The 24,665-nt window shown below is 38.4% G+C and overlaps 1 protein-coding gene and 1 non-coding gene across 2 annotated transcripts in view; both read right to left on the minus strand.

The window, feature by feature from the left end:
- Positions 1–20,658, minus strand: part of MICU3 (mitochondrial calcium uptake 3) — a 96,269-nt gene extending 75,611 nt beyond the window's left edge. The window contains exon 1 of the mRNA XM_024759872.1: positions 20,267–20,658. Within this exon, the coding sequence (XP_024615640.1) occupies positions 20,267–20,653 (387 nt within the window). The 5' untranslated portion in view covers positions 20,654–20,658. The remainder of the gene's footprint in view (positions 1–20,266) is intronic.
- LOC112409733 (U6 spliceosomal RNA) lies at positions 3,869–3,975 on the minus strand. Its single transcript, XR_003005218.1, has one exon. It is a non-coding gene; the product is annotated as a U6 spliceosomal RNA (small nuclear RNA).
- Positions 20,659–24,665: the final 4,007 nt, after the last annotated feature.

A 24,665-nucleotide genomic window follows, 5' to 3' on the forward strand; every position in this document is an offset into this window, starting at 1 on the left:
AAAAAAAAAAAAAAAAAAACCAAACAAAAAACCCCCCAAAACCAAAAATACTAATTTGAAAGGATACATGCACCCCAATGCTCACAGCAGCATTATTTACAATTGCCAAGAAATGGAAGCAACCTAAGTGTCCATTGACAAAGGAATGGATAAAGAAGATGTGGTATACACATACACACACACACACACACACAATGGAATACTAGTCAACCATAAAAAAGTATGATGTTTTGCCATTTGCAGCAACATGGATGGACTTGGAGGGCATTATACTAAGTGAAATAAGTCAGACAAAGATAAATACTGTAAGATATCACTTACATGTGGAATCCAAAAAATGCAACAAACTAGTGAATATAACAAAAAAGAAGCAGTCTCACAGATGTAGAGAACAAACTAGTGGTTACCAGTAGGGAGAGCGAGGGGAGGGGCAACACAGAGGTCGGGGAGTGGGAGGTACAAACTATTGGGTGTAAGACAGGCTATGAGGATGTATTATACAGCACGGGGAATAGAGCCAGTATTTTGCAATAACTGTAAATGGAGTGTAACCATTAAAAATTGTATAGAAAATTAAAAAAAGTTTTTTCAGAATTGACTTTTCATTTTACAGCTTCTAGAAAATTGTATTTTACACTTTTTAGGAAATTATTTTATGGGAATTGCTTAACATTCTTTTCAAGTTTGCTAAAAATGTTTAGGGAATTTTCCTTCTAGTTCTAGAAAATGCTGTCTTCTGTTTTACTGAGAAACTGCAAAACATTCTACACTCTAGATCTTTAATCTCAGTTGTGTTACTTACAAAAATTGAACATATACATGTGTGTATACATGGAAATAAAATTTTCAAACACACCTGTAAAATAACATTCATAATTTAGTCATAAAAATAAGTAATGATCATTTTCAGGTAACTGTGGATCCTCTAAGTCATGCTGTCATAAGATAAGCGGCTTAAGAAATGGTACAAATGATAAAACTTACATTTTTAATTACCACATCTTCCGCCCCAAAATAAAAATATTGTCTCAATGCAATTATTTTCTCTGGAATTTCAAAACTCAGACCTTTGCAACTAGTACTTAGATGTTATTTCTTAAGGTAGTAAAACTAGGGCCTTCAGGCAACAGACTATATCATTATCCTTCCCACGAATAACAGAAAGAAAAGGTTCACTGCCAAGGCACAGTCTCATGTTACTTCAGGTTAGCAATTCGAAAATTTACTTTGTGGTAAGGTCTGGTTTTCCCAGGGAGGCAAGATTAAATGCCAGATAAAGGATTCACTACTTGACAATTAGAGAAACTGATGCCTACAAGCTGATAATACCCTAAAGAGGTAACTTGAAACAATTATATCAATTATCTAAACACCATATAATGCATTACCTTTGAGCAGCTGAGAAACAAAGACAGGAGAATAAAGAATGGAAGAAGGAAAAATAAAACCATTTGTATTAAGCAAAAGTATTCTGATTACTCATCCTTAGTTTATTTTAAAAAAATTTTTTTATTAAATCAATACTAATTTTTTAAAGTAAAGAATGACTAAAACATGTATTTAATTTCATGTAGGAGGTTGAGCATTTGGTTATTAGGCCCTACCTGATACTGGCAACTGAACCAACATTTTTATAAAACATTAAAGAGCAAATGACATTTGAATTTAGATCTTTATATTTTCTGGGCAAGAGTCATATGAGATGTGCATGAGATTCTATTCACATCTATTTTTATTCTAGCTAAAAAGATGTTCATGGAAGTATTACACTTGGCTTTCTCATATGGCTTCAGGCTTATTTAAAAGCTTCTAAGAAGATAAAAGGGGTAACATTTTCTTTGCTTTTTGGGTGGTCAAAAGGTTAAACATCAAATTCTCAGTGTGAGAAAACCCCGAAGTCCTCTAGGTGAAATGTTTTGATGCTTAGTAAATGTGTCTATGTGGAAATACACACAGCTGAAGACCAGTCTATAAGCACTTCCCTGGCTGCAATCAAATTGGAAAAAATAAAAAGTGACCACTTATTTTAAAGTCTCCACTTGTATTGTTATTTTAGCTTACATTATAGGGTTCTTTACAAGTTTACAAAGTACTTTCACATATATCATCTCATTATTTGATAGGATGGTAAGTGAAAGTATCTCTAAGGAGGCAGTAATCACAGTGGTTTAATGTGTATATCTCACCTCTTCTGCCTATTCAAGGGCTCTGCTCCTGCAGTAATCTCCCTTGCCCTTCCTACCTCACTACTTTCCCCTCTTCCCCTGAGTCCTTCCCTTCAGCGCATGCACATCTCTCTCCTCCTGGAAAGCTTCCGCTCCCACTTCTCCACTGAGCCACCATCCCCCTCCCCACCACTTCTCTCCAGCTCTTCACAGCAGGGCTACTGGAAAGCTGCCAGCATTTTCTGTCTCTGGTTTCCTCCGCTTCAGCAGGTCTCCCCTCCGCCACTCCACTAACGCTGCTTGTCAAGGTCACTGATGACCTCCGTGTTGCTAAATCCAGAGGTCAATTCTCAGTTTTCATCTTACAAAGTCTGACCCAGTTGATAACTCTCTTTTCCTTGAAATAATTTTTCGTAATGTCCAAGTCCACCCGGTACTCATTTTCCTCCTATTCCCCTGGCAGTTCCTTCCTGGTACTTCTGTTGGTACTGCCTAGGGCCAATCCTCGGACCTCCTCTCTTTTTGAATCTATAATTCCTCCCTTAATCATCTCATCTAGCCTTTACATACTATAAATATACTGACAAATCCAAAATTTCTATCTCCAGCCTTCTGCAATAATATAAATTCCATGAAGGCAGGAATTTTTGTTTAAGTGGTACACTTCTATTTCCCCAGTGCCTAGAAGAGTTTCTGGCTTGTAGCAAGCTCTCAAATACTTGCTAAATAAATTAATGAGTGAATGTGGATGTAAAACTTATTGTAACTGTTAATGATTCCCTTAAAAATTAAAGCATAATATTAAAAAATCAATAATTATCTGGTATTAGCAGTGTAGCTGACCTCAGAAACTGTGGGGTGGGGAAGGCGATACAGTAAAACATGTTCAAGGATGCATCTTTTTAGGAATGGTAAATTTTCTGATACTGATTTATGTCCTCAAGTTTCAGATGTATATATTAATATATATTTTGTTAAAGTTACATGTAACCACTTGAAGATCAGAAATAGGATGTATAACTTTCAAACCACTAGAGGAAGAGAAATGATAAGGAAAAAAGGACCAATCTAATGTCAGGTGATAAAGGGAAAGAGATAACTCACACTCACATAATATAGCAAAAATGAATGCATACAAGTCCATAATTACAATAAATATGATTGGGTTAGACTCCTTCATTAAAAATGAGCAAGCCTCATATTGTGTTTTTTAAAAAGCTATGAATGTTCCTTATAAGAGTCAAACATTACCCAGAATGTTTGAAAATACATGGAATTAAGAACCAAAAGCATTAAATAGGACAAAGAAAAATTCACCAAGAAGATATTACACACACAGACAAAAAGCTTAAAATAATAGAATGAAAAAACGGTTAAAAGAATGCAATTTAACTCACAATCATGGCTGAGATATCAACACTTCTCTACTAGAAATGGATAGGTCAAGTGGAAAAACTAAGTAAGAAAAAGTATCTGAGTAACAAAACAAAGAAGGTGCTTATTAACCTTGATTTTAATAAACAGAGAATATATAAACTGACCATTTATTAGTCATCACTAAAACATCAATAAGATTAAAATGTTAAAGTTATAATACAGGTATAATGAAATATTCATATAGTAGAGTATTATTCAGGAGTGAAAATAAATTAACTAGAAGTCATGTGTCAAAATGGATAAATTTCTTTTTTTTTTTATTTAAAAAAAATATGGAACGCTTCACGAATTTGTGTGTCATCCTTGTGCAGGGACCACGCTAATCTTCTCTGTATCATTCCAATTTTAGTATATGTGCTGCCGAAGCAAGCACCAAAATGGATAAATTTCTTAAACATTATCTTAAAAATACAAATTATAAAAAGATAGGTACTGTTTATGTAAAATTTTTTAAATTGCAAAATAAGTGTATATTATTCAGAGATACATCCATTTGTAATAAAACTATGAAAACTTACATGGGAATGATAAAAATCAAACTTGGAACAGTGGTTACCTCTTTGGGGAAGAGAGGATTATGATGGGGGAAGGTATATATGTTGATAGTTTATTTTTTAAGCTGGTAGTACATACATAGTTATGCATTATAGTATTATTGTCTATTGTCTTTTTAAAAGTTGGATTTTTCCATTTTAAAAAACAAACTCATTCAAGGCTTATTCCCTGCTGCATATGGAAAAATGCTAAAATTTAACAGCAAAAGACTGACAGAAAAAAGGCCACTTTGGAAAATTTAAGATACACCATTAAGTAAACAATTATTGGATTAAAAAAGAAATAAAAACTGGGATTACAAGCCTTTTGAAAATAAATGACACTTAGGAACTTACAAATAGCCACCTGTATAATTTGGTCAAAGTCATTACTGACACAGGAAAATTCATATCCTTACATGTATTTACTAAAGAACAATTAAGAATTTAAAATAAATGAACTATGTATTCAACTCAAGAAGTGAAAAAAGAGGATAAGATAAATTTGACAAAAACAGAAGGAAACAGACAATAAAGATAAACGCAGAAATAAATAACAACCCCCCCAATAAAACAGTAAACACAAAATAGTGGTATTTGAAAAGACTAAATAAAATAGACAAACCTCTATCAAGTCTGATTTTGAAAAAGAACTGAAAATGAAAGAGACAACATTAAACATAAATTATGGCATATCCATAATTTGGAAGAGCATCCAAATATAAGATCAGAATAAGGAAACCTATAATAAATACATTAATATCTCAGATAAATATCAGTATGAAAGGTCGCAGTATGGTCGCATTTGTGTTAAAAAGGAAATGATATATGTGTTTAAGTTTACAGGCCTGTAAAATATATTTTAAAAAGGACTGAGGTGAGAAAAATATTTGTGACCTATAAAATAGGAACAGGATTTAATATTTTGACATATCCTAGAAATCAGTCAATAAAAAAATAAAAGTTGGCAAAGGTATTAATGGGCAATTCCTAGGAAACTATAAACAAACAAAAAATTCTCTACCTCACTAGTAACCATAGAAATGGAAATTATAATAATCATGATAAATCATTTTTCACACTCAAATTGGGAAAACAATTAAACTTAATATTAAGTGAAGGGGAACATTGGAAGCCCATTTCTTATTGCTGGTAAAAGTATATCTTAGTGTAACCATTTTGAAGAACAATTTGACAGTGCCTATTAAAATATAATAGCTATGGACCCAGCAATTTAACATTTGCATCTACAAAGAACCCTGGATATTCACTGCAGCACTGCTTCTAACAGTGAAAAAAATAGAAACAATCAAAATTCCATCAGCAGGACAATGGTTAAATAAATTATGGCACATCAACGGAGTAGTCTGTGACCATTAAAAAGTTCATTCTTCAAAGAAACATACACATATATATGTGTACATATCAATACATACACATACATACACACATATATACACATATATGCATAGACAGAAAAAGTTGTGGAATGGCGTATTATTTTTTAAAAAAGCAAACAGAACATATATTAACTCATTTTTACAAAAGGGTTAGCTTAGTCTAGAGGCCAGAGAGGACTTCATCAGGACCACACAGACAGCAAATGAGTCTGGGACCAGAACTCAGGTGTTAGGACACCCAACCCAGTGTCCTTCCACGTTACACAACTTGGTACACTGAAATGAAAGTGCGTGGATTTTACAATCCTTCAGGCCTAGGTTCAAATGCCAGCTTCAACACTTCCTAATTAAGTACACTTGGAAAAAGAGATTTCTGAACTTTAGCATTTTCACTGTAAAATGGACAAATAAATACTAACTCCATGAACTGTAAACATTAAATGAAAACTAAATGAGCACACTTCCTTCTCCCCTGGTCAATAGAATCAGTTTATGAAGAGTATCCTCTCTATTAACCTATTATCCTCTCTATTAATCAGTCGTTGGCACCTCAGCTCCACACAGAGAATGTGGCAGCTCAGTACCTCTGTGTCACTATAAACTGGGAGTTCTCTAAATACGTCCATGGTGACAAAACTATTCCAGTTGCCTGGCATTTCCTTGTGGCTCTCATCTGCCTCACACGCTACTCCCTTTCTCTCAATCTTCCTGGCTCAGCTCCAAACTCCCAGATTATACAGTTGGTGGTATTCTATTTATTTCTTGAGAGTGATGGCTGACCCGTAATGACAAAACCTCTAGCTATGCACTGAGCCACTGTCTTCTAGGCCTGGCTACATAATCACTCCAAAATAGTTTTTCTAGATTACAACTGAAAGAAACAAACACAACATACCATTAATAGTTTGGACTATTTTTCCCTAAATGAATCACCGTGAACTTACCTGCTGCTAAAACAAAGTATCATAGACTGGATGGCTTAAGTGACAGAATTAATTTTGTCACTGTTCTGGAAACTAGATGTTCAAGATCAAGGTGCCAGCATGGTCACGGTGTGAGCTCTCTTTCTGGGTTGTAGATTGCCACATTCTTTCTATGTCCCCACATGGCCTTTCCTCAGTGTGTGGGCACAGAAAGAAAGAGAGGGCAAGCTGTCTGGCGTCTCTTCTTGTAAGGACACTAATCCTATCAGATCAGGATCCCACTCTTATGACCTCATTTAACCTTAATTACTTCCTTGGAGGCCCAATTTCCTAATACAGCCACTCTGGGGGGTAGGGCTCCAGCATATGAATTTTGGGGAGACACAAAACATTCATTCCAGAACACCAGCCACAGAGCAACCCATCTGCCCTTTTTCTCTACTCACTTATATAGGCCTTAAAAATGTTCTTGTAGGTCATCCTCGTCAAGTTGGCAATTTACTCTCTGGAAGAACTTGAATATTTGGAGATTTAACCATGTCCCCTCTCTTTTGGATCATTTATAAACAACCAAATAAAAAACATTAAATAAGATCAGTGTCAGTCTCCTTGACCTACCTATAACCCAGTGGGGGGGCTTCCTGCTTGCTAGTCCCAACTTGAGATTCCCCACCCGCCAACTAGCCTTGGCCTGCTGCATCCCAGCTTGGGGGGCGGGGGGCGGGGGCGGTGTCTCCTGCAGGCCAGTTCCGGTCCATGGTTCCCTGTCTGCCAGCACTGGTCCAATGGCACCCCAGCAGGAGGCTTCCAGGTTGCCAGTCCCAGCTTCTGGTTCTCTATCCGCCAGCCTCAGCCCTGCAACTTGGAAAAGCTCTAGAGGTGAACGCACCTCTTCCAATGAGGCCTGAATCCCAACCTAGGGAGGCCGCTGCCTTCCAACTTTGTTCCTTCGTTGGGTACTCTCCCTCAGCCCTAGGGTATTCCTTTTAATTTTGATTCCTTCTTAGTAGCTAATCCCCTGTAAATAGTTAATAATTCTTTATATTAAACCTTAACTGCTTCTGTTTCTGACTGGCCCCTGACTGATACAGGAGAGCCTGAAGAAGAGTGTCATGGGGCATCCCAGTGCTTGCGGGCCTCAGGAACAAGCAGAAGAGAGGCACGCCGGAGCCAGAGCCAGAAGCCTCCTCTGCCTTCAGTGTCCCTGTCACAATCTCCTGGCAAAGAAGAAGTGTTTGCAATTTCCAGCAGCAGCATCACAAGCAGGGCAAGGAAAGGTTGATCTGGAGCTGAGGCGATAATCTGACAAGAGGCACAGTAACTCTGCTGCTATGCATACACAAAGTCCCTATTTAGCCACGCACACACACACACACACACACACACACACACGCACACACACACACACAAAATAGCTAACACCTACAAGAACTTCCGATGTGCCTGGCCATTTTAACCCCTCTTAATAATCCTATAATGTAGGTACTATTACTATCCCTACTTTACAAATGAGGAAAATGAAGCATGGAAAATTATTTAGTTTTGGCAAGGTTCCTCAGTGAAAGAGCGGAGATTCAAATCTAGGTATTCTGACTCTGCAGACCACACTCTTAACCATAACTCTGCTAACAACTGTTTCTATTGCTAAGATCGCTAAGTTTGAAAAAGTGAAGAGAAACTATTGAAAGCCAATGTTCTTCAACACTGCTATTAAAAAAGACAGCACACTTAGTAAGTTTTAAATCTCTGAAAAAGACTAGAAACAAATATTTCCAAATGGTAACAATTATTAATTCTGAGTGGTATATATGATTCTCTATATCTTTTAATTTTGGCAAAAATAATTCTAAAAAGAGAGTACAATAGAAGCACTAACAAAAGGTATAAAATTTTTAAAGTAATGAATCAATTTTTCACTTGTAGAAATTAATATTGAAAAGGATAAACAAGTTTTAAAAATCATGGAATATTACTGAGTTTCGGCAGTTTATTCCCATCACACTGGCATTAAATTTTCTGGAAGAACTTACATGTCACTTGAACTTAACAGAAATGCAAGCCAAAAAGACATTATCTGGGACAAAGTTTATAAAACTAATGTCTTAATTTATAAAATAGATTTAAAAACTAAGTTTGGAGAGGATTAAGGGATGGGAACAAAATTAAAGCAACTACTAATAATAACTCAATAAAGTATTAGAAAGAGTAAAGTGATTTTGAGATTAAAAAACTATATAGCTGAAGTAGACCTTACAGATTCACATCAGTCATCCCTACTTATGACATTTCATAGAAGAATGATGGCCCTGCAAGGAGAAATGACTTAGTGATCATTATAGAGACAGAAAGTGGCAGAGTCCTAAAACTCAACCCCTGTACACACCATAGCTCATTTGAGAAATATTTTTAAAGGCATAATTAATATGTAGTCTTTAAATTAGCAGTAAGGTTTTTTTAATTAATTAATTAAATTTTTTTTTTTTTTTTTTTTTTTTTTGAGGTACACGGGCCTCTCACTGTTGTGGCCTCTCCTGTTGCGGAGCACAGGCTCCGGACGCGCAGGCTCAGCGGCCATGGCTCATGGGCCCAGCCGCTCCGCAGCATGTGGGATCTTCCCGGACCGGGGAACGAACCCGTGTCCCCTGCATCAGCAGGCGGACTCTCAACCACTGCGCCACCAGGGAAGCCCTATTGTCACTATTTTTAATCTTATCAATCTAATTAAGAAACAATGTCTCACTGTAGTTATATTTCTCTATTGTTAGTGATGCTGAGCATCTTTTCACGTGTTTACTGGTCTTTTGAATATCTTTCTCTTGAACTGCCTGTTCAAACCGTTTGTCCATTTTTCTATTGTGGTGTTGTTTTTCTTACTAATCTGTAGATCATTACTGTATATTCTGGATGATTATTCCTTGTGAGTGCTATGTATTCTAAGTATCTTCTTCCATTCCAAGATTTCTTTGTATTTTAGTAGATATTTTTGTTTTAATGAAGTGAAAGGTAGCAGTATTTTCCGTTGTGCTTTTTGCCTTGTTTTGAAAATCCTCCTCCTCCTAGGATCAAAATTTTATTTTCACATATATTCTTCTACATATCATAAAGTTTTACTTATCACATTTAGGACTCTATTCCACCTGGATTATTATGGCATGGGGTAGGCATCTAATTTTATTTTTGTTTCCCACATAGAACACTTAAACTCCAATCAAGCCCTATTGTCTTGCATATCACTGTTGTCCAATATTTGAGATCCACCTTGGTTTAACTCCTTTCAAAATGATAATAATTATCGTCATAATATGTAGTCAATGTTTAAGACTTACCCCATTTTTACCAATTTCTTTATTCACCATTACTTCTTGAATTTCACCTTTTTTTCATGTTCATTTCTTCCTAATATTCACTCTTTAATAGGTCCTTCAATGATGATCAGAGACTGGTAAACTCTCTCAGTTTTAAGAAATGATTTTATTTTATCCTCATTCCTAAACAATAATTTACCTAGGTAAAATAATCTAAGTTGGTAATTATTTTCTCTTAGCTCTTTGAAGACATTGTCTACTATCTTCTAGCTTCCATCCGTTGTCACAGATTAGTCTTCAACAGTCCAACTGCCATTCCTTTGTAGGAAACTGGCCCTGTTTTCCCTTTATCTTTGATTTTACAGTTTCACTATAATGTGACTAAATATAGATTTATTTTTATTTATCCTGCTCAGGACTGTTTATGCTTCCTGAACCTTAGGATTAATGTTTTTGTTCCTTTCTGAGAACTGCTCAGGTATCTTCTCTTCGAATACTGCCTTTCATTCTCTCTTTTCTCCTAGTCTGTAACCCAATTGATGAATTTTAGACCCTTTCAGTCTATTTTACATGTCTCTTAGACACTCCTTAGTATTTGCCATTTCTTTAAAAGTGTGTTACATTCTGTGTAGTTCCTCCAAATTATCTTCCAGATTACTAACTGCCTCTTTGTTACATTTTATATGCTGCCTAATCTATCCAACCTCAAAGACTATACTTTACATTCTAGAAGTTCTATTTGATTCTTTATTATTAATCTACCTACTCTTTTTCATACTGATTTTTCATTATGTCTTTAATCATTTTGAAAATAATTTATAGACTCAACCAAATTATACTATTATTAAATTGTCAGGAGTCTAATCACTCAGTTTGCTGACTCTCTTTCATAGAACTTAATATACTTTGTACTTTGGATTATGAGCTTACCCTCTTGGAGACCTTCTCTGTAGGATGTCCATGTGGCCAGTGTTCAGGGCATTTCCCTCCAAAGAAGTTTTGCGTTTCTTTCTGCCAGCTACAACAGCTTTTTCTCGGCATGGGTAATAGAAGTTCTAACTCTATACCCATTTGAGGGAGTGTGGGACCATTTTTATACATTCTCAGGAGAGTCCTTTTTTTTTTTTTTTTTTTTTTTTTTTGCGGTACGCGGGCCTCTCACTGTTGTGGCCTCTCCCGCTCCGGACGCGCAGGCTCAGCGGCCATGGCTCACGGGCCCAGCCGCTCCGCAGCATGTGGGATCTTCCCGGACCGGGACACGAACCCGTGTCCCCTGCATCGGCAGGTGGACTCTTAAATCACTGCACCACCAGGGAAGCCCAGGAGAGTCCTTTTTTCCACTTAGAGCCCATACAGTCATCGTCAGGCTCCCCTGTCATCAACTTGTACTGGCAGGACCAGGGATGGTTTTCTTCTAGCCCGTTCTGTTGATGAGGGCTCTGGCTTTAGGGAGGTGGTGCCTCAGTTCCAACTTCCCAGGGTCTTGTCCCCACATAGGCATTAAAATCCACATCCCTAGCATTCCATGAATAATGACTCATCGCTCCCCACTTAAGCCACAGGTCACACTGTTCTAGTTATTAGTTTCCTCTTTACTCCTGCAGCAGGCAATTTCCTTTAATTTCCTTTAATTACATGGCATGGCATGTAAAAAGATGTTTCAAATATTTTTAGGACAGATTATGCGGCATGCTGTATGGATAAAACCAGAAGTCTAAACCATTTATTTTATTAAATGAGCATCCCATAATTTATTTACGAGCATTTTCATTTCACTTAAAAGCCATTCTCCCAACACAATACACTTCACAACCAACAAAGACCGACATATACCTATTGCTCATTCTCTCGTTTTTCCTTAGAAAGAGAACTGATGTTTAGCTAGGCCCAACAGCACACAGAATAAGGTCACATTCTTCAAGCTTTGCTGCAATTAGATAGGGCCGTTTGACTAAGTTTGGGCCAGTAAATGTAAATAAAAGTGTTTTTTGAGACTTCCTGAAAAGCCAGCTTAAAGGTTGCGTACTCAGCTATACAGGGCACAGGTGAGTAAAGGCAAAGTCATCATTTTGACTTATTTCTCCTGACCCCAAGCCAACTGCTCCTCATTGCACTTTGCTTTTACTTATTTCAGCCTGTGTTATTTCCATAATCACTTTCATCCCTGAGTTTAAAGCTGCTGTAGAGGGCAATCATAAGCCGCAATGGGCAGAGATCACCGTAGAGGGAGGACATGAGGGAAAGGCAAGGGAGGAAGATCTGTATTTTCCCACGCAGAAGCTAAACACTGTGTGAAGATCAAATTGCTTTGGACTAGGATGTGGTGCTGTGAGTGAATCAGTAGTCACACCACAGCGTCTCCACCACTTCTTCTAAGTTAGGTAACTGACCCATCTGTTCCCCAGTACCTTGTTTTTCCAAAGGAATTAAACTTCCCAGGGAGCCCCTGTACTCGCCTACAATTAAGAAAGCACAGCGGCAGACACTGGAATTATATAGTACATTTAAGAATGCCACTTTCTCTGTAAGGTTCTAAGAGAATCGGAGTAAAGTCCTGAATAAAACATATCACCAAAATATAGAAAAGACATGTTTCTAGAACTTCTCTATCAGCCTTTAATCAAACAATACACGCCTACAACCTAACTTCTGCCCTTATAAACCTGACACTTTGATACCACTCTGGTTCACTCTTCCATATCCTCCCAGTTTTCACTATTCTACTGAAGATCAATGTTCAACCACATCTATGGCTTTAGCCACGTTCCAAATTCTGTTAGATGAGGGGTGTGGGTAGAAGACCAAAGACACCAAGTGCTACTCTCCTATAATTTGCCAGCAAATGGCAGGAATCTTGAGAAGTTTGCCTCCTTGCCTACAGTTTTATAAAAAATTTTAAATAACTACTATAATGATTCAGGGTAAGTTTTAGATTTAATTATTTGGTGATGTATAGGTATAATATTTTTGATAATTAAATACTTAGTTCACAATAGCACTTTTGTACTTTTGAGTAATAAAATTCAGAATATTAGATCAAAGTATGAAATACAGACTTTTAACGTTGCTCCCCAAATAGGATGTCTTGACTTTGATTAAGTCTGTGTTATAAAAGACTTGAATCAACACTCCTACCTGACCTTTTACGGTGATCAGGTAATCGCCAGGGCTGGCAGATCAGAGGAGAGCATGACAGGCATATGTGATAGCACAGCTGCACAGGACTAGACCAAAGGGTTACGAAGACTGTATTCTTTACTAGGAGGACATAAAATCATGATGTGATACATTTATTTGGATAGCAAGCAGTCTGGAGGAAGCCACATGACAACAAAGATCAAAAGCAGAAAGGAGGTAAAGTTCGAGTCACACTGATCTCCTATCACCACAAACCCTAGTCCAAAAGCTTTCTATTACTGTCCTTAGGACTCCATCATTGAGCTTGATGACAGTAATGTCTCAAAAGCTTTCTTAATCTCCTGGGGACAAGAGTGAATGTGCTTGTATGTATATGGAGAATTTCAAACCACATTCCACCTTAGATCAGTAAGAATAAAGTTAAAGTGGTGGGAAGACGTTTAGATGATCCTATCTGAATAGAACCAATTTCAACAGGTTGGAGCTAGCTTAAATTGGACCTAACCTATAAGAGCCCTTCTGACCCGATGTGAGGCTGGTTAGGAAGTGTTCACTCTGAATTGCTGCAAGCAATTTGAACAATCCATTATATTCCTTCCAGGGAAATGGAAAATCCAAATCTCTCACCTAGTCGATACTTAGAGTGTCAACTGGATAGATATCATCCTTATCAGAAAGCAGGAAAAAAAATGGAATTATTTGAAATTCCTTTATATATACTTTCTGTATTCTAAATTCCAGAGATGGAGTTGAGTATTAAAATTGTTAAAAGGCAAACTAGTGAATGGGAAAAAAAAAAACCCAAAAAGTAGATGGAGTCTACTTTTCCAATTTGGAAAAATAATTCTGTAATGAGCAAACACTATGCCAGTCAATTAAATGGTACAGCACTAAAGTTCCATATTTTGCTTAGCTTATATAATCTAGTAATACATCAAAGGATAAAGGAGTAAAGGGTTACTTAAAGAGGAAGGTGAAGAAAACAATATGTCTAGAAAATCCTACTTAGTATACAAATGACTAGGTGTTTTCTTTAATGCTACATAATGCCATAAATAAAACTTGTTCAATTTTTAAAAACACATTTTTCTCCAGCACAGGTGTGTTTACACTACACAGAATCAAGTTGCTCAAATTCTCAGTGTTTGGCACATACTTACAGGAAATCAGAATTAGTATTAGTGCGAATTAGTACTGTCCAGTTTAAACTTGCCCATCAAGTTTAAACAAAAAGAATAAAATTTGGAGTGTACTATAAGTTAGGTGCATTTCCTATGTAAGTTAAACATTACATCGTGGGTAAAAAAGTACTAGTTAAATCATATTACTAGCATTTATACATCTCAAAAAAAGAGATAACATAAACAAGAATTAGAACAGCAAAAGTTGTGACCAGGTAAAAATATTCATCGAAAAACTTCTACATTTCATGAGCAAGTTAAAACCTCATTTTATCATTTAAAAACTCACATTTAAACTTGCAAATACTAAACATGAGCAAATTAAAAGGTTTCATGGTTTTCTAGTTTTTTTTAAGTGGCTATGTCGATCCTCTACTCTCCCCCAAATCTCTGTCATGGTGACTCCACAAATTTCTACTATCTTGCTCCCAGAAGATGACATCATCTTCTGTTGCATAGAGAAAATAAAAGCCATCAGGCATGAACTCCTTCGACTGCTTCCCACTAAACATGTATGCTCTCTGCCTCCTCCCAGCCCTTGCTCCTGTCACACCAGAAATGGCATCTCCTATTATACAAGATTAAACTCTTCCCTGTGCTTTAACTTTCAGCTCCCATCTCCACCTTGGTCCTTGGCAAGTCAATTATCCTCTATTTCCTTTGGGTTTAGTGTTCCTCTTCTTTCCATCAGCAATTAAATTATATTCAAGGGTCTTTCATTAAGAAAAAAATCAATTCCACAATAGTAGTCCTTTGAGCTACTGCCCTCTTTTTCTCTTCATGGCCAAGTTCATGAAAGGGTTGTCAACACTTGCTTCACCTTGTCCACCTCAGCTTTTCTTTACCTTTACTCTCAACTTAGCCAACTATAATGTGCTTTTCACCTTCAAGATCTCACCAAGATCACCCATGACCTCCTTGCTGCTAAAACCGCTGAACACTTCCCATTACTCGTCTTAGCTGACCTCCTCTCGTAGCGTTCACTCTAACTGAATAACTCTTATTTGAAGTGCAGTCTTTTGTTGGCTTCCACAACTCTCCTGGCTTTCTTTATTCTGTCTGGATCTCAGCTTTTTGCAGAGTTCCATTTCTCTGTCAGTCTTTTAAAACGCCGATGCTCACCAGGACACTCTCCTTAAGTGCTTTTCTCTTGTTCTACATATTCTGAACAACATCATCCATTCTTACGACTTTTAACACTTGATGATTCCCAAATCTGTATGTATAATACAGATTTCTCTCCTGAGCTTCTGACCTATGTATCCAGCTGGAAACTTCCCTTCAGCTGTCCAAAGATACCTTGATCCACTGTGCAAGTTAAAAACTCATCATCCACGTCCACTACCCCTAACCTGTCTGTTTGTTTGTTCCTGAAGACCTGGTCTCAGTGAATTACTGCACAACCCACCCAAGACAAAAACCTGAATATCATCCTAGACTCTTCCATCTCTCTCATCCCTAAAATCCAATCAACTACCAATCCTGTTGATCCTACCTCCAGAATCTCTCTCCAGTCCAGCAACTTCCCAGTGCTTCACTGCCATTTTCCTAGTAAAGCCATAACTATCTCTTGTCTAAAGAAATATTATTGTTAAAAACTGCTTGACGTGGGAATTCCCTGGTGGTTCAGCGGTTAGGACTCCGTGCTCTCACTGCCGAGGGCCTGGGTTCAATCCCTGGTCGGGGAACTAAGATCCCACAAGCCACATGGCGTGGCAAAAAACAAAACAAAAAAACCTGCTTGACATGTATTTTTTTAATTAAAGAATATGGAGAACCATACTCTCTAACATTCTCACCTAAGAGGCAACAACATCTTACCTGGCTACCCTGTGACAAATAAATCTACCAGATTCTACCAGGAAACCAAAAGAGGGGATCACCTAATTTAGCTTCCTATACAACAAGGTTATTCTACACAGAATTAACCTGTCTCCAATTTCACAACTGTGTGACCCCCCCCTCATAAGACTCTTCTACATTTACACATCTGGCAAATTCTTCAATATTCTGGGAAAGAATGAGCATTACCTCAAGTCTCAAAACGTGCTGCCTTAAAAAGAGGTTAGAAAAGGTATACAGTGAAAGAAACAATGCATAATTATTGGCAATTATTATAGAAATATACAAAAGAGATAAAAAGTATTGCTCTCTTTTCCACTTGAGAGTAAAACTAAACTGATTAAAGTCTTAAGATGATCAAACCATAAAATAGATCATGCGTTACATATAATAGGTAAAATACTGGATTAAAGTATGTTAATCAATCTAGTAGCTTTAAAAATTTTTGAACCTGAACCAGAAAGGCAGTTCTAGAACCCAAATTTTTTCTCTAATAAAAATAATGCTTTAAGGTTAAAACTGTAGGGTTCTTAACAGAATCTTGTCAACATCTCTCTATAACATTAATAAAGTTCAAGGCCACATTTACTGAAAAAATTTTGGCAAGCCAAACTTGCACAATTAAAATAAATACAATGTCACATGATTTGGTCTCCTGAAGCGTGGAATTTTGACCTTGACTGATGTCTTCCCATTTCTAATGCTATAAATAACTACTTTAGCTGAACAAAATATGAAACTGTTAACTCTCACAGAATGTGGTGTGTCTTTTCAATGTGTTATGTCCCATGTAAGTATTTAGTATGGGCTTATTCATTTGACAAGTATTTATTGTGTGCCTACCAGGGCTAGGCTCCATAGCAGGCAATGAAGACATAAAGGTGATCAAGACAAACACAATGCCACTCTTTAAAAGACTAAGAAGAGAAGACAATTAATAAATAATTGCAAAAAGTCATCATCTGGGGCTACAGGATAAGCAGGGGTATTTTAACAAATCTATAGAGTCAGGGAAGGCCTTCCGGAGGAAGTTCAGAGGCAATGTCTTTAAAACAAAAATCTTCAAGGCTACGGTAACAGAACTGCATGTCTGTAGGTTACTGCTGTTCATTCCCATCAGTTATATTATTCTCACAACACGTACAGGTTAATTTATATGCTAGGTTTATGTTCAGTATAAAATGCAGCTTAAAAGAGGCTTTATAAATCAAAGGTTCTTAGCTATAGTTTGAAACATCAAAAGGAATCACTTCTACCACTTCAGGGAAATCAAATAAGCATAATAAATGAGGAGGCAACACAGGTTTAAAATATTTCTGACAAATGGCAGATTGACCTCATGAGTTTCTTTGAACCCCTTCCTCCCCTAACCACATTAAAATCCCAGTAAATGAATCTTTCAAAGGGTGTAAACATACGAGAACTAAAAAAGAAAAAAGGAGAGGAGACTAAAACACTCAAGAGAATTCATCAAATTTTTATAAAATTGAAGAGCTGGAGGAGTGATAATTGACCTAGGGGAGCAGACACACTACCTGGGTACTGTGGAGGAGGAGACCAAGTGGAAGTTAGCTGATTTTCAGCACAGACCTCAAAAAAGATAAGACCCAGGGAACACAAGTTACTGTGGAGGGAGAGTAAGTGGTGGGGATGAAAAGAGAGGGTTAGAGAACAATACGTAAGTCCATCACTGGACACTCCTCCAGCATACATGCTCTCCCACATATGTGCACTTGTGCCTGAACCCAGAAGATTACTGTTCCTCCCACCTCACCTATTCTTTGAAGAAGTGCAATGACACCAGAGAGAAAGACTTATAAAATACTGACATTTGGATGCCACTCTAATGAAAAGCCCAAATGAAAAATCATGCCCATGTACGAAGAGCTTCTGAGCGGCTCTCAAATACAGATAGGTAACAACCACAGATAAGTGAGGAAAACCTCCATATTGAAAGTAATAGCTTAGAAAATCAAACAGGAATTAAAAAACAAAAACAAAAACCTGGAAGAAACCACACAATACATGGGGTAGAAGACAATTTTTAAAAACCCTATAATTAATACCCTTATAATAAAAAGAGAAATTTAGCAGCCATAAAACAAAATACAATGAACACATGAACATCAGAGAACACAAAAATAGTTCTTTGAATTAAAAAATTAGAATAGCTTAAATAAAATATTTAATAGGAAGACTGCAAGATAAAGTCAAGGATATCTCTCATAAAAACAAACAAAAAGATTAAAAAGTTAGAATTTAAGAAAGATTAAAATTTGAATTAAATTAGGATCTGTCAGGAGGTGTAACTTCGCACTAATAGAGATTCCAAAAACAGAAAATAGAGAAGAAACTGTCCAAGAAATAATTCAAGAAAAGTATAGAGAACTTTCAGACGTGAATTTCCATATTGAAAGGACCCTCAAGTATAAGGCACAATAAATGAAAAAATGCCCACACCAAAGCTCCTTATTGTGAAGTTTTCAAACACCAGGGGTAAAAAGAAGATTATAAAAGTTTTGGAGGGGGGAAGGTAAAATACAAAAAGGAATAATGATCAGGATGTACTACTGGAGACTTGGCAAGGGTAAGACATGATTTCAGTATTATTTGACTTTTAAAACAATATGCAGCAATTTTTATAAACACCAAGCAATAATAATGTAAGTAAATAAATAATAGACAATAAATAGGTAAACAAATGAATAAAATAAAAATAAAACCAATTTACTGAATGCTCACTACCTGCTAGGGGTGCCATTCAAACTCCTTTAAATATATTAACTCATTTAACTCTCATAACTCTATGAGGAAGACACTATTAACCTCATTTACAGATGAGGAAACAGGCATTGAGAGATTAAGTAATGATACATCTAGGAAGTGGTAGAGCCAGAGTCCTAGCTTTCTGAGCATGTTTTTTCAAAAACTGCATGATACTGTCTCTCAACTTTAAAAGTAAAATTAATTTTAAAAAAGAAGAAAAGAAAATACCATTTGAACGTTCACTACCATCCTAATCTGTTCCCAAATAACTATGGTTGATTAAAAGTTCTGACTTGGTCAATCAGGACACAAGCTTAATATGTGTGTGTGTGTGTATGTGTGTGTGTGTGTGGTGTGTGTGTGTGTGTGTGTGTGTGTGTGTGTGTGTGGTTGGGGGATGAAGGTTGAGGGTATTTGCTAGCATTTTAAGTATTCATTGTATAAAAATACTTTATGCTATGTATGTGTGATTTGCTGCTAGAAGGTCGATAAAATAGATTCCCTGCCCTAAATACAACAACAATCTCCAAAAGAACTAATGCACTTACATCAGATCACCATTGCGTATTTGGGCAAAGAATAAAGGGTATATAAATCTCATTAAAGTTAGAAACAGAATAGCTACCTCTTTTCCAAAGTACTGTCCTCTAAGCCCCTCACACTTTTCTTGTCTTGCAAGAAAAATTTCCCTAGATGACTTCCTAGTCATACATGACTATTAAATATACTGATAAGACAAAACCTTCATGCCCCTTCACTCACTCTTGCCTTACACTCACCTTTACCTTATATTATCAACTACATAATGAGACTTGAACATTGTCATCTGAAGTTCCTCTGCAGGAGTTAGCTTCATTCAGTTCCCTACTTTCCATCGTCTCACTGTCCCTACTTAACATCTGGCTTTAGTGGGGGGGAAAATTAGAGAAATACTCTTTATGAATAATTTTTTTTCTTTTCCAATCTGGTGACATCTTCATTCATTCTTTCTGACCTATGATAAGGAGGCTACACAGTTTTGGCATTTCCTTTCTTGGGACTAGTAAACTTCCATACGATAATGTCGAGGCTTCTGGGACCTCAGACCCTCCTTCGGTGCGCTCCTACTGCCCTAGACCTCCTCCATCATTTGCTGTTGCATGGCCCTGCCTGGGAGTCCTTTCTCTCACATATGCGGCCCTCCACTTTCTGCCTGTCATGCCTTCGACTTCTTCTGCGTCGCTTTTTGGTTTTATTTTGTCGTGGGTTTGGGTTTTGGTAGATAGGTGATGACTGCAGCAACCTTTAAGATCCTGATGTGATGCATCAAGACATGTGATGCATCATGTACGTCTTCCCAACACTTGGGTGAACAGACCCTTGCCTGCCTGGCCTATTAGACTTCGGTCGCGCTCACAGGACGTCCCGATCTGTAGCCGCAGAGTCACACTGCGACAACCCCCAGCGTCCGGTCTCACGCGCGCCCTGCACGGCTGTCACACCGTCCCTCCCAGCGCTCAGGTGTAGCACCTGGCGGTCCTAACCCCGAGAGTCACCTGCGGGCCGGCCGGGCGCGCGCAGGTGCTCACGCACATACCGTCTCCTTGGCAGCGGCGACCGGGATGGAAAGCAGCCCCCGGCCGCGGGGCGGTTCCTCCGGCTCTGCGGCCGCGCTCTTGGAGGGGAGCCAGGGGGCCGGCGCCCGCGCGGAGTCGGCCCTGGGGTCCCCATACAGCTGGTAGCACACCAGGCCGACCAGACCCCCGCCGGCCGCAGCCGCTATGCTCAGCTCCCCCCAGCGCCGCCGCCGCCTCCAAGCCGCCTCAGCCACAGCCCCCTCCTCCTCCTCCCGGCAGAAGGGCCGGCCGGGAGGGCCCGGGGCTATGCCCGCAGGCCGCCCGCACGGCCCAGGGAAGGGATGGGGAGGCGAGGGCGGAGGCGGAAGCCGAGGCGGCGGACGCAGAAGCCTCCGCAGCGCAGCCATAGCGGGAGCTGCCCGCACCGGAGCTAGGAGGGGGCGGACGAGGCGGTGGAGCGGGGCCCGAAACCTCGCGAGAAGTTGGTTCGCTGAGGTTCGCTGCTGTCCGAGAGCGACCCCTACGATTGCGCGGCCTGGGGTCCCGTCCGGGCGACCTTCAGCTGAGGAACCGGGGGTCTCTGGCTGGGGAGAACCTGGGGAGGAGGGGGCGCAACCGGCTGCTCCTCGGCCCCGCGTTCCCAGCCCAACCCCGCGGTCATAAATAACTGCGCCTCCCCCGGACGACACCTGACTGCGCGAGAACCCAACACCGCAGGCGACAGCCAGGTCGGCGGAGCTGAACCGAGCCCTCGGGGGCGGGGGTGTCGGGCGCCCCTCCGCTAACGTGACCCTTCGCCTCTGCTTTTCAGGGTGGGTCTCGAATCATCGGTAATGCCCCTCTAAGAAAGTCACATCCCCTAACGGTATCCTGATCTTCTGATACGAGATCGGGAATAATTTGGAACGGTATCTTCAGGTGTACAACAAAAATGAGATATAAAAATTTGGCTCGAGTCATAAAAATAGCAAATTAAGTAAAAGGATTTTTTTTGACTACATGACAGCTTCTGGTCTTTTGATGGGGGAAGGCTAATGCTGTTTTTTAGTTACCATTAATATGTTTAAAAAACATTACCATACCAGCGGCGTGACTTAATTCAATAAAGCAGAGCTGTCTTACTTTTGGGGGGAAGTTGTTGATATAAATAATCGGTACGTGCATTGTGCCATTTTTATTTTTGTTATTCCTATACTTGTTTGTTTGCTACACTTTATGAGAAAGTGTTTATGACATTCATCAGTTTCCTGCCCCTGAACCCGGTTTTGGTAACTTAGTTACCTAGCTTTGGTCTTTATATTCTGGAATGTTTCCAGGAGCCCTTAAAAGATTCTGGGTCTAGGGATGTGCACAACTAAATTTATTAGTCTCAAATGGGCTGCGGTCACAAGGGGATTAGATCCTGGCAAGTCTTGTGAAAACTGAGGGCTTTCAGAGGCAAACAAAATGAGATTTTCTGGCCCAGGTCCTGCTATTGCCACTCCTCACTAACCCCTTGCCTATAAGTAATCTATCAGATACACCTCAGTTACATCTTGTTTTAATATAGGCTAATGGAATTTTCCTTTCTTAAAGCCACTAAAAGTGATAAACAGAAAAAGCCTCTATAACCTGAACAAAATGTGTCTATTTTAAGATGCCATCTCTGTATTTCTTTTACTTTCAGCCTGTTGGTTTTATATAACCAGTGCCTCAAGGAAGACTCAGTGGTGGCTCCTTGTTTTATCACCAAGATTCCTTCAATTTCTGTCTTCTCTGAATTCTGGAAAATTCCCACAGAAGCATTTATTCTCTGGATCTACAACACTGTTCTTCTGGCACTGTTTACGTAGAGCTGAATACAATTTCCGGATTTTCTCATAAATTTCCCACATGGCCTAATAGCAGAATTCTTGGACAGACTGATGAATTTTTATTAGCTGCATATTAAAAGCCAAGTAGCTTAAAAAGAATTAGGGAGGTAATACAATAAGGTATTACAATTAAGGAAAATGACAGAAATTATCCATCTAAGATGATTTCACATATCTATCTGTATAATTTCTCTCCAGTTTAAAAAAAAAATTAATGTAGCTCCTGCAAGCCATTTCTTTGGCTAGAAACCAACTTCTGCCATGAGAGGTGCTGGGTTTAGGTTCGCCAAGTACTCAGAAAGCTTTGGATAAAAGGTCTCTCTACATGCAGAAGTTACTCTAACTTTCCTCAGTACCTCTCTTCTAAAAGCTAAATTTCCTTAAGAATAGTTATTATTTTCATCTCACTTCTGATGCTCTGTAACTATAGCTACATGAAAATAACTCGATTCCTTTATTACCTGTATATTTTGAGTTTAATTTTCAAAGGGAAAAATTATTTTTTAAAAAAACGTGATATTAAGAATTTGGAAACATTTTTGAAATTACAGGTAATAATGTTAGATCAATATAGATTTAGCCTAATTTCTTTCATCTTTTATTTCAATTCTAATATTAATAATATCCAAAAAATGTCCCTAATATACAGTGAGAGCCTACACCTTCAAAAAAAATTTGACTTATGTTCACTATGGTCTAAGTAAAAAGAAATGCTCTAAAGCATTTAAAAATATTTACAACAGCAGGAATTAAGCCAGACAGTTTTTCAGGAAAGCATAACTATCAGTGGAGTGATCAAGTAGAAGGCAAATCTGGACTCTTGATTTTGCTACATCTTAACTGCATAACCTATAATGCTTTGGAGTCCACAGTTTCCTACAAAATAATGGAATTGAATAGGTGATCACCTTCTGAACCCATGATCCTAATTAACCAAAATGCTCCAAGCATATTAGTAAAGCGAATATAGATACTTCCTTCATAGCATTTTTCACATGTCATTTTCCTTCTCAAAACACATAATTGCCCTACAATTGCTTTATTCTTTCCAATTAAAATTCCACCCCATGACCTAATTATTTTAACCTTTTAATACTTTTAAAATTGCAAATAAATGAGTGACTTTTAAATTTTGAAAATGTGAAATTTAAGTGTAGTATGTGTCATGCCTAGGCACAAATGTCCTGTTTAACAAAACTTCTATTAAAAAAAATCCTGCTTATCTAGTTGTACTCATTCTGAGCACCAGAATCTTGACTAGTTGGAAGAGGAGAAATTATCTCTGAGGCCCTACATGAGGGCACATGAACCTCCCCACCCGCAGATCTACTCAATTCTGACAGAGGGAGGCTACCGGCCAAAGAGTAAGGCTGCAGCAAGCCACTTCTCTCTTGGGAAAGTTGTTCCCATCTTCAGTGCTGTTTTCCTTGGGGGACAATTGGCAAAATCAAAAGAGAAAGTGATGGGAAAGGTGTGTTCTGTGGGGTTGCAGCCTTTTCTTGGTCTTTTGTCTTCAGAGTGCCAGCCACTAGGAGTCTGGAACTTTATTCCCCAGCATCCAGAGCCATGGAAACCAATTCATCGAAGGCGCTGAGAAAACAGATCGTTTTCTATTTTGACTAGCTCCCACTCCCAGCGACAAGTTGACAATGGTTTGCACTCTGCCCTCTTCCCTTAGTCAAAGCAAATTCTTCTAAGCTTCATGAAGCCAGATCATCTATTTGGCTCAAGTGCTGGCACATAGTAGGACTTCAACAAATGCTTATTAAATGAAGAAGGGAATTTATTATTGTAATGAGGGGGAGGGGGAGAGGCAAGATGGGAATGTGAATCGGGAGTCAGGGAAATAAAGTAGCTTATCTGATGCTAAAGGAGTTGATAAAGTAAGCAACACATCTTAAAAGGCAATTAATGCAAATGGAAGGGCAAAATGAGCAAGCAAGATGTTGGCAAGAAGAAGTTGCTGTCACGGACAAGGGCTGATTCAGAAACAAATTTTGTGATTTGAAGCCATCCTCTTACATAGTAATAAGAGGCATAATCCTGCTACATTTAGAGCCTTAAAACACTACACTTCCATCTGGTTCTTTTTGTGCTCTGACAAATTCCAGCATGCTCCATGGACAAAGGTCAGTGATTTGACCTTGATACCTTCCATTCATTCTTACATATCTCACTGGTGACACCACCAAGCTGCCAGTTGTACACATTTAACTATCTAACTTCAAGACCAGTGATAACCTCGCTCTGACCATTACATCTGTCCAATCTGATTTTTATAATTTCTGATTTTATATAATTTCCAGAGTCTTTGCTGACAGTGTCTCACTGTTCAATTCTTGTTATTGCCTTTACCCTCCATTTGGTAGCCAGGACCTCTTTTCCTATGTATTTGGGAAACAAGGAACAGCAAAGCTGCCTGCCTGAAACATGTGAGCCCTTTCTCAATTGTCATATTCTGTTTTCATGCCTGATAGCGATTAAAGTTTCCATGCCCATCAGAAGCTGTCTTCTGGGGAAGAACAGCCTCAGAGTAATAATATATTGATCATCTATTATGCAAGCA

This window comes from Neophocaena asiaeorientalis, unplaced genomic scaffold (genome assembly GCF_003031525.2).
Source record: "Neophocaena asiaeorientalis asiaeorientalis breed wild unplaced genomic scaffold, Neophocaena_asiaeorientalis_V1.1 scaffold521, whole genome shotgun sequence".
NCBI classification, from domain to species: Eukaryota; Metazoa; Chordata; class Mammalia; order Artiodactyla; family Phocoenidae; genus Neophocaena; species Neophocaena asiaeorientalis.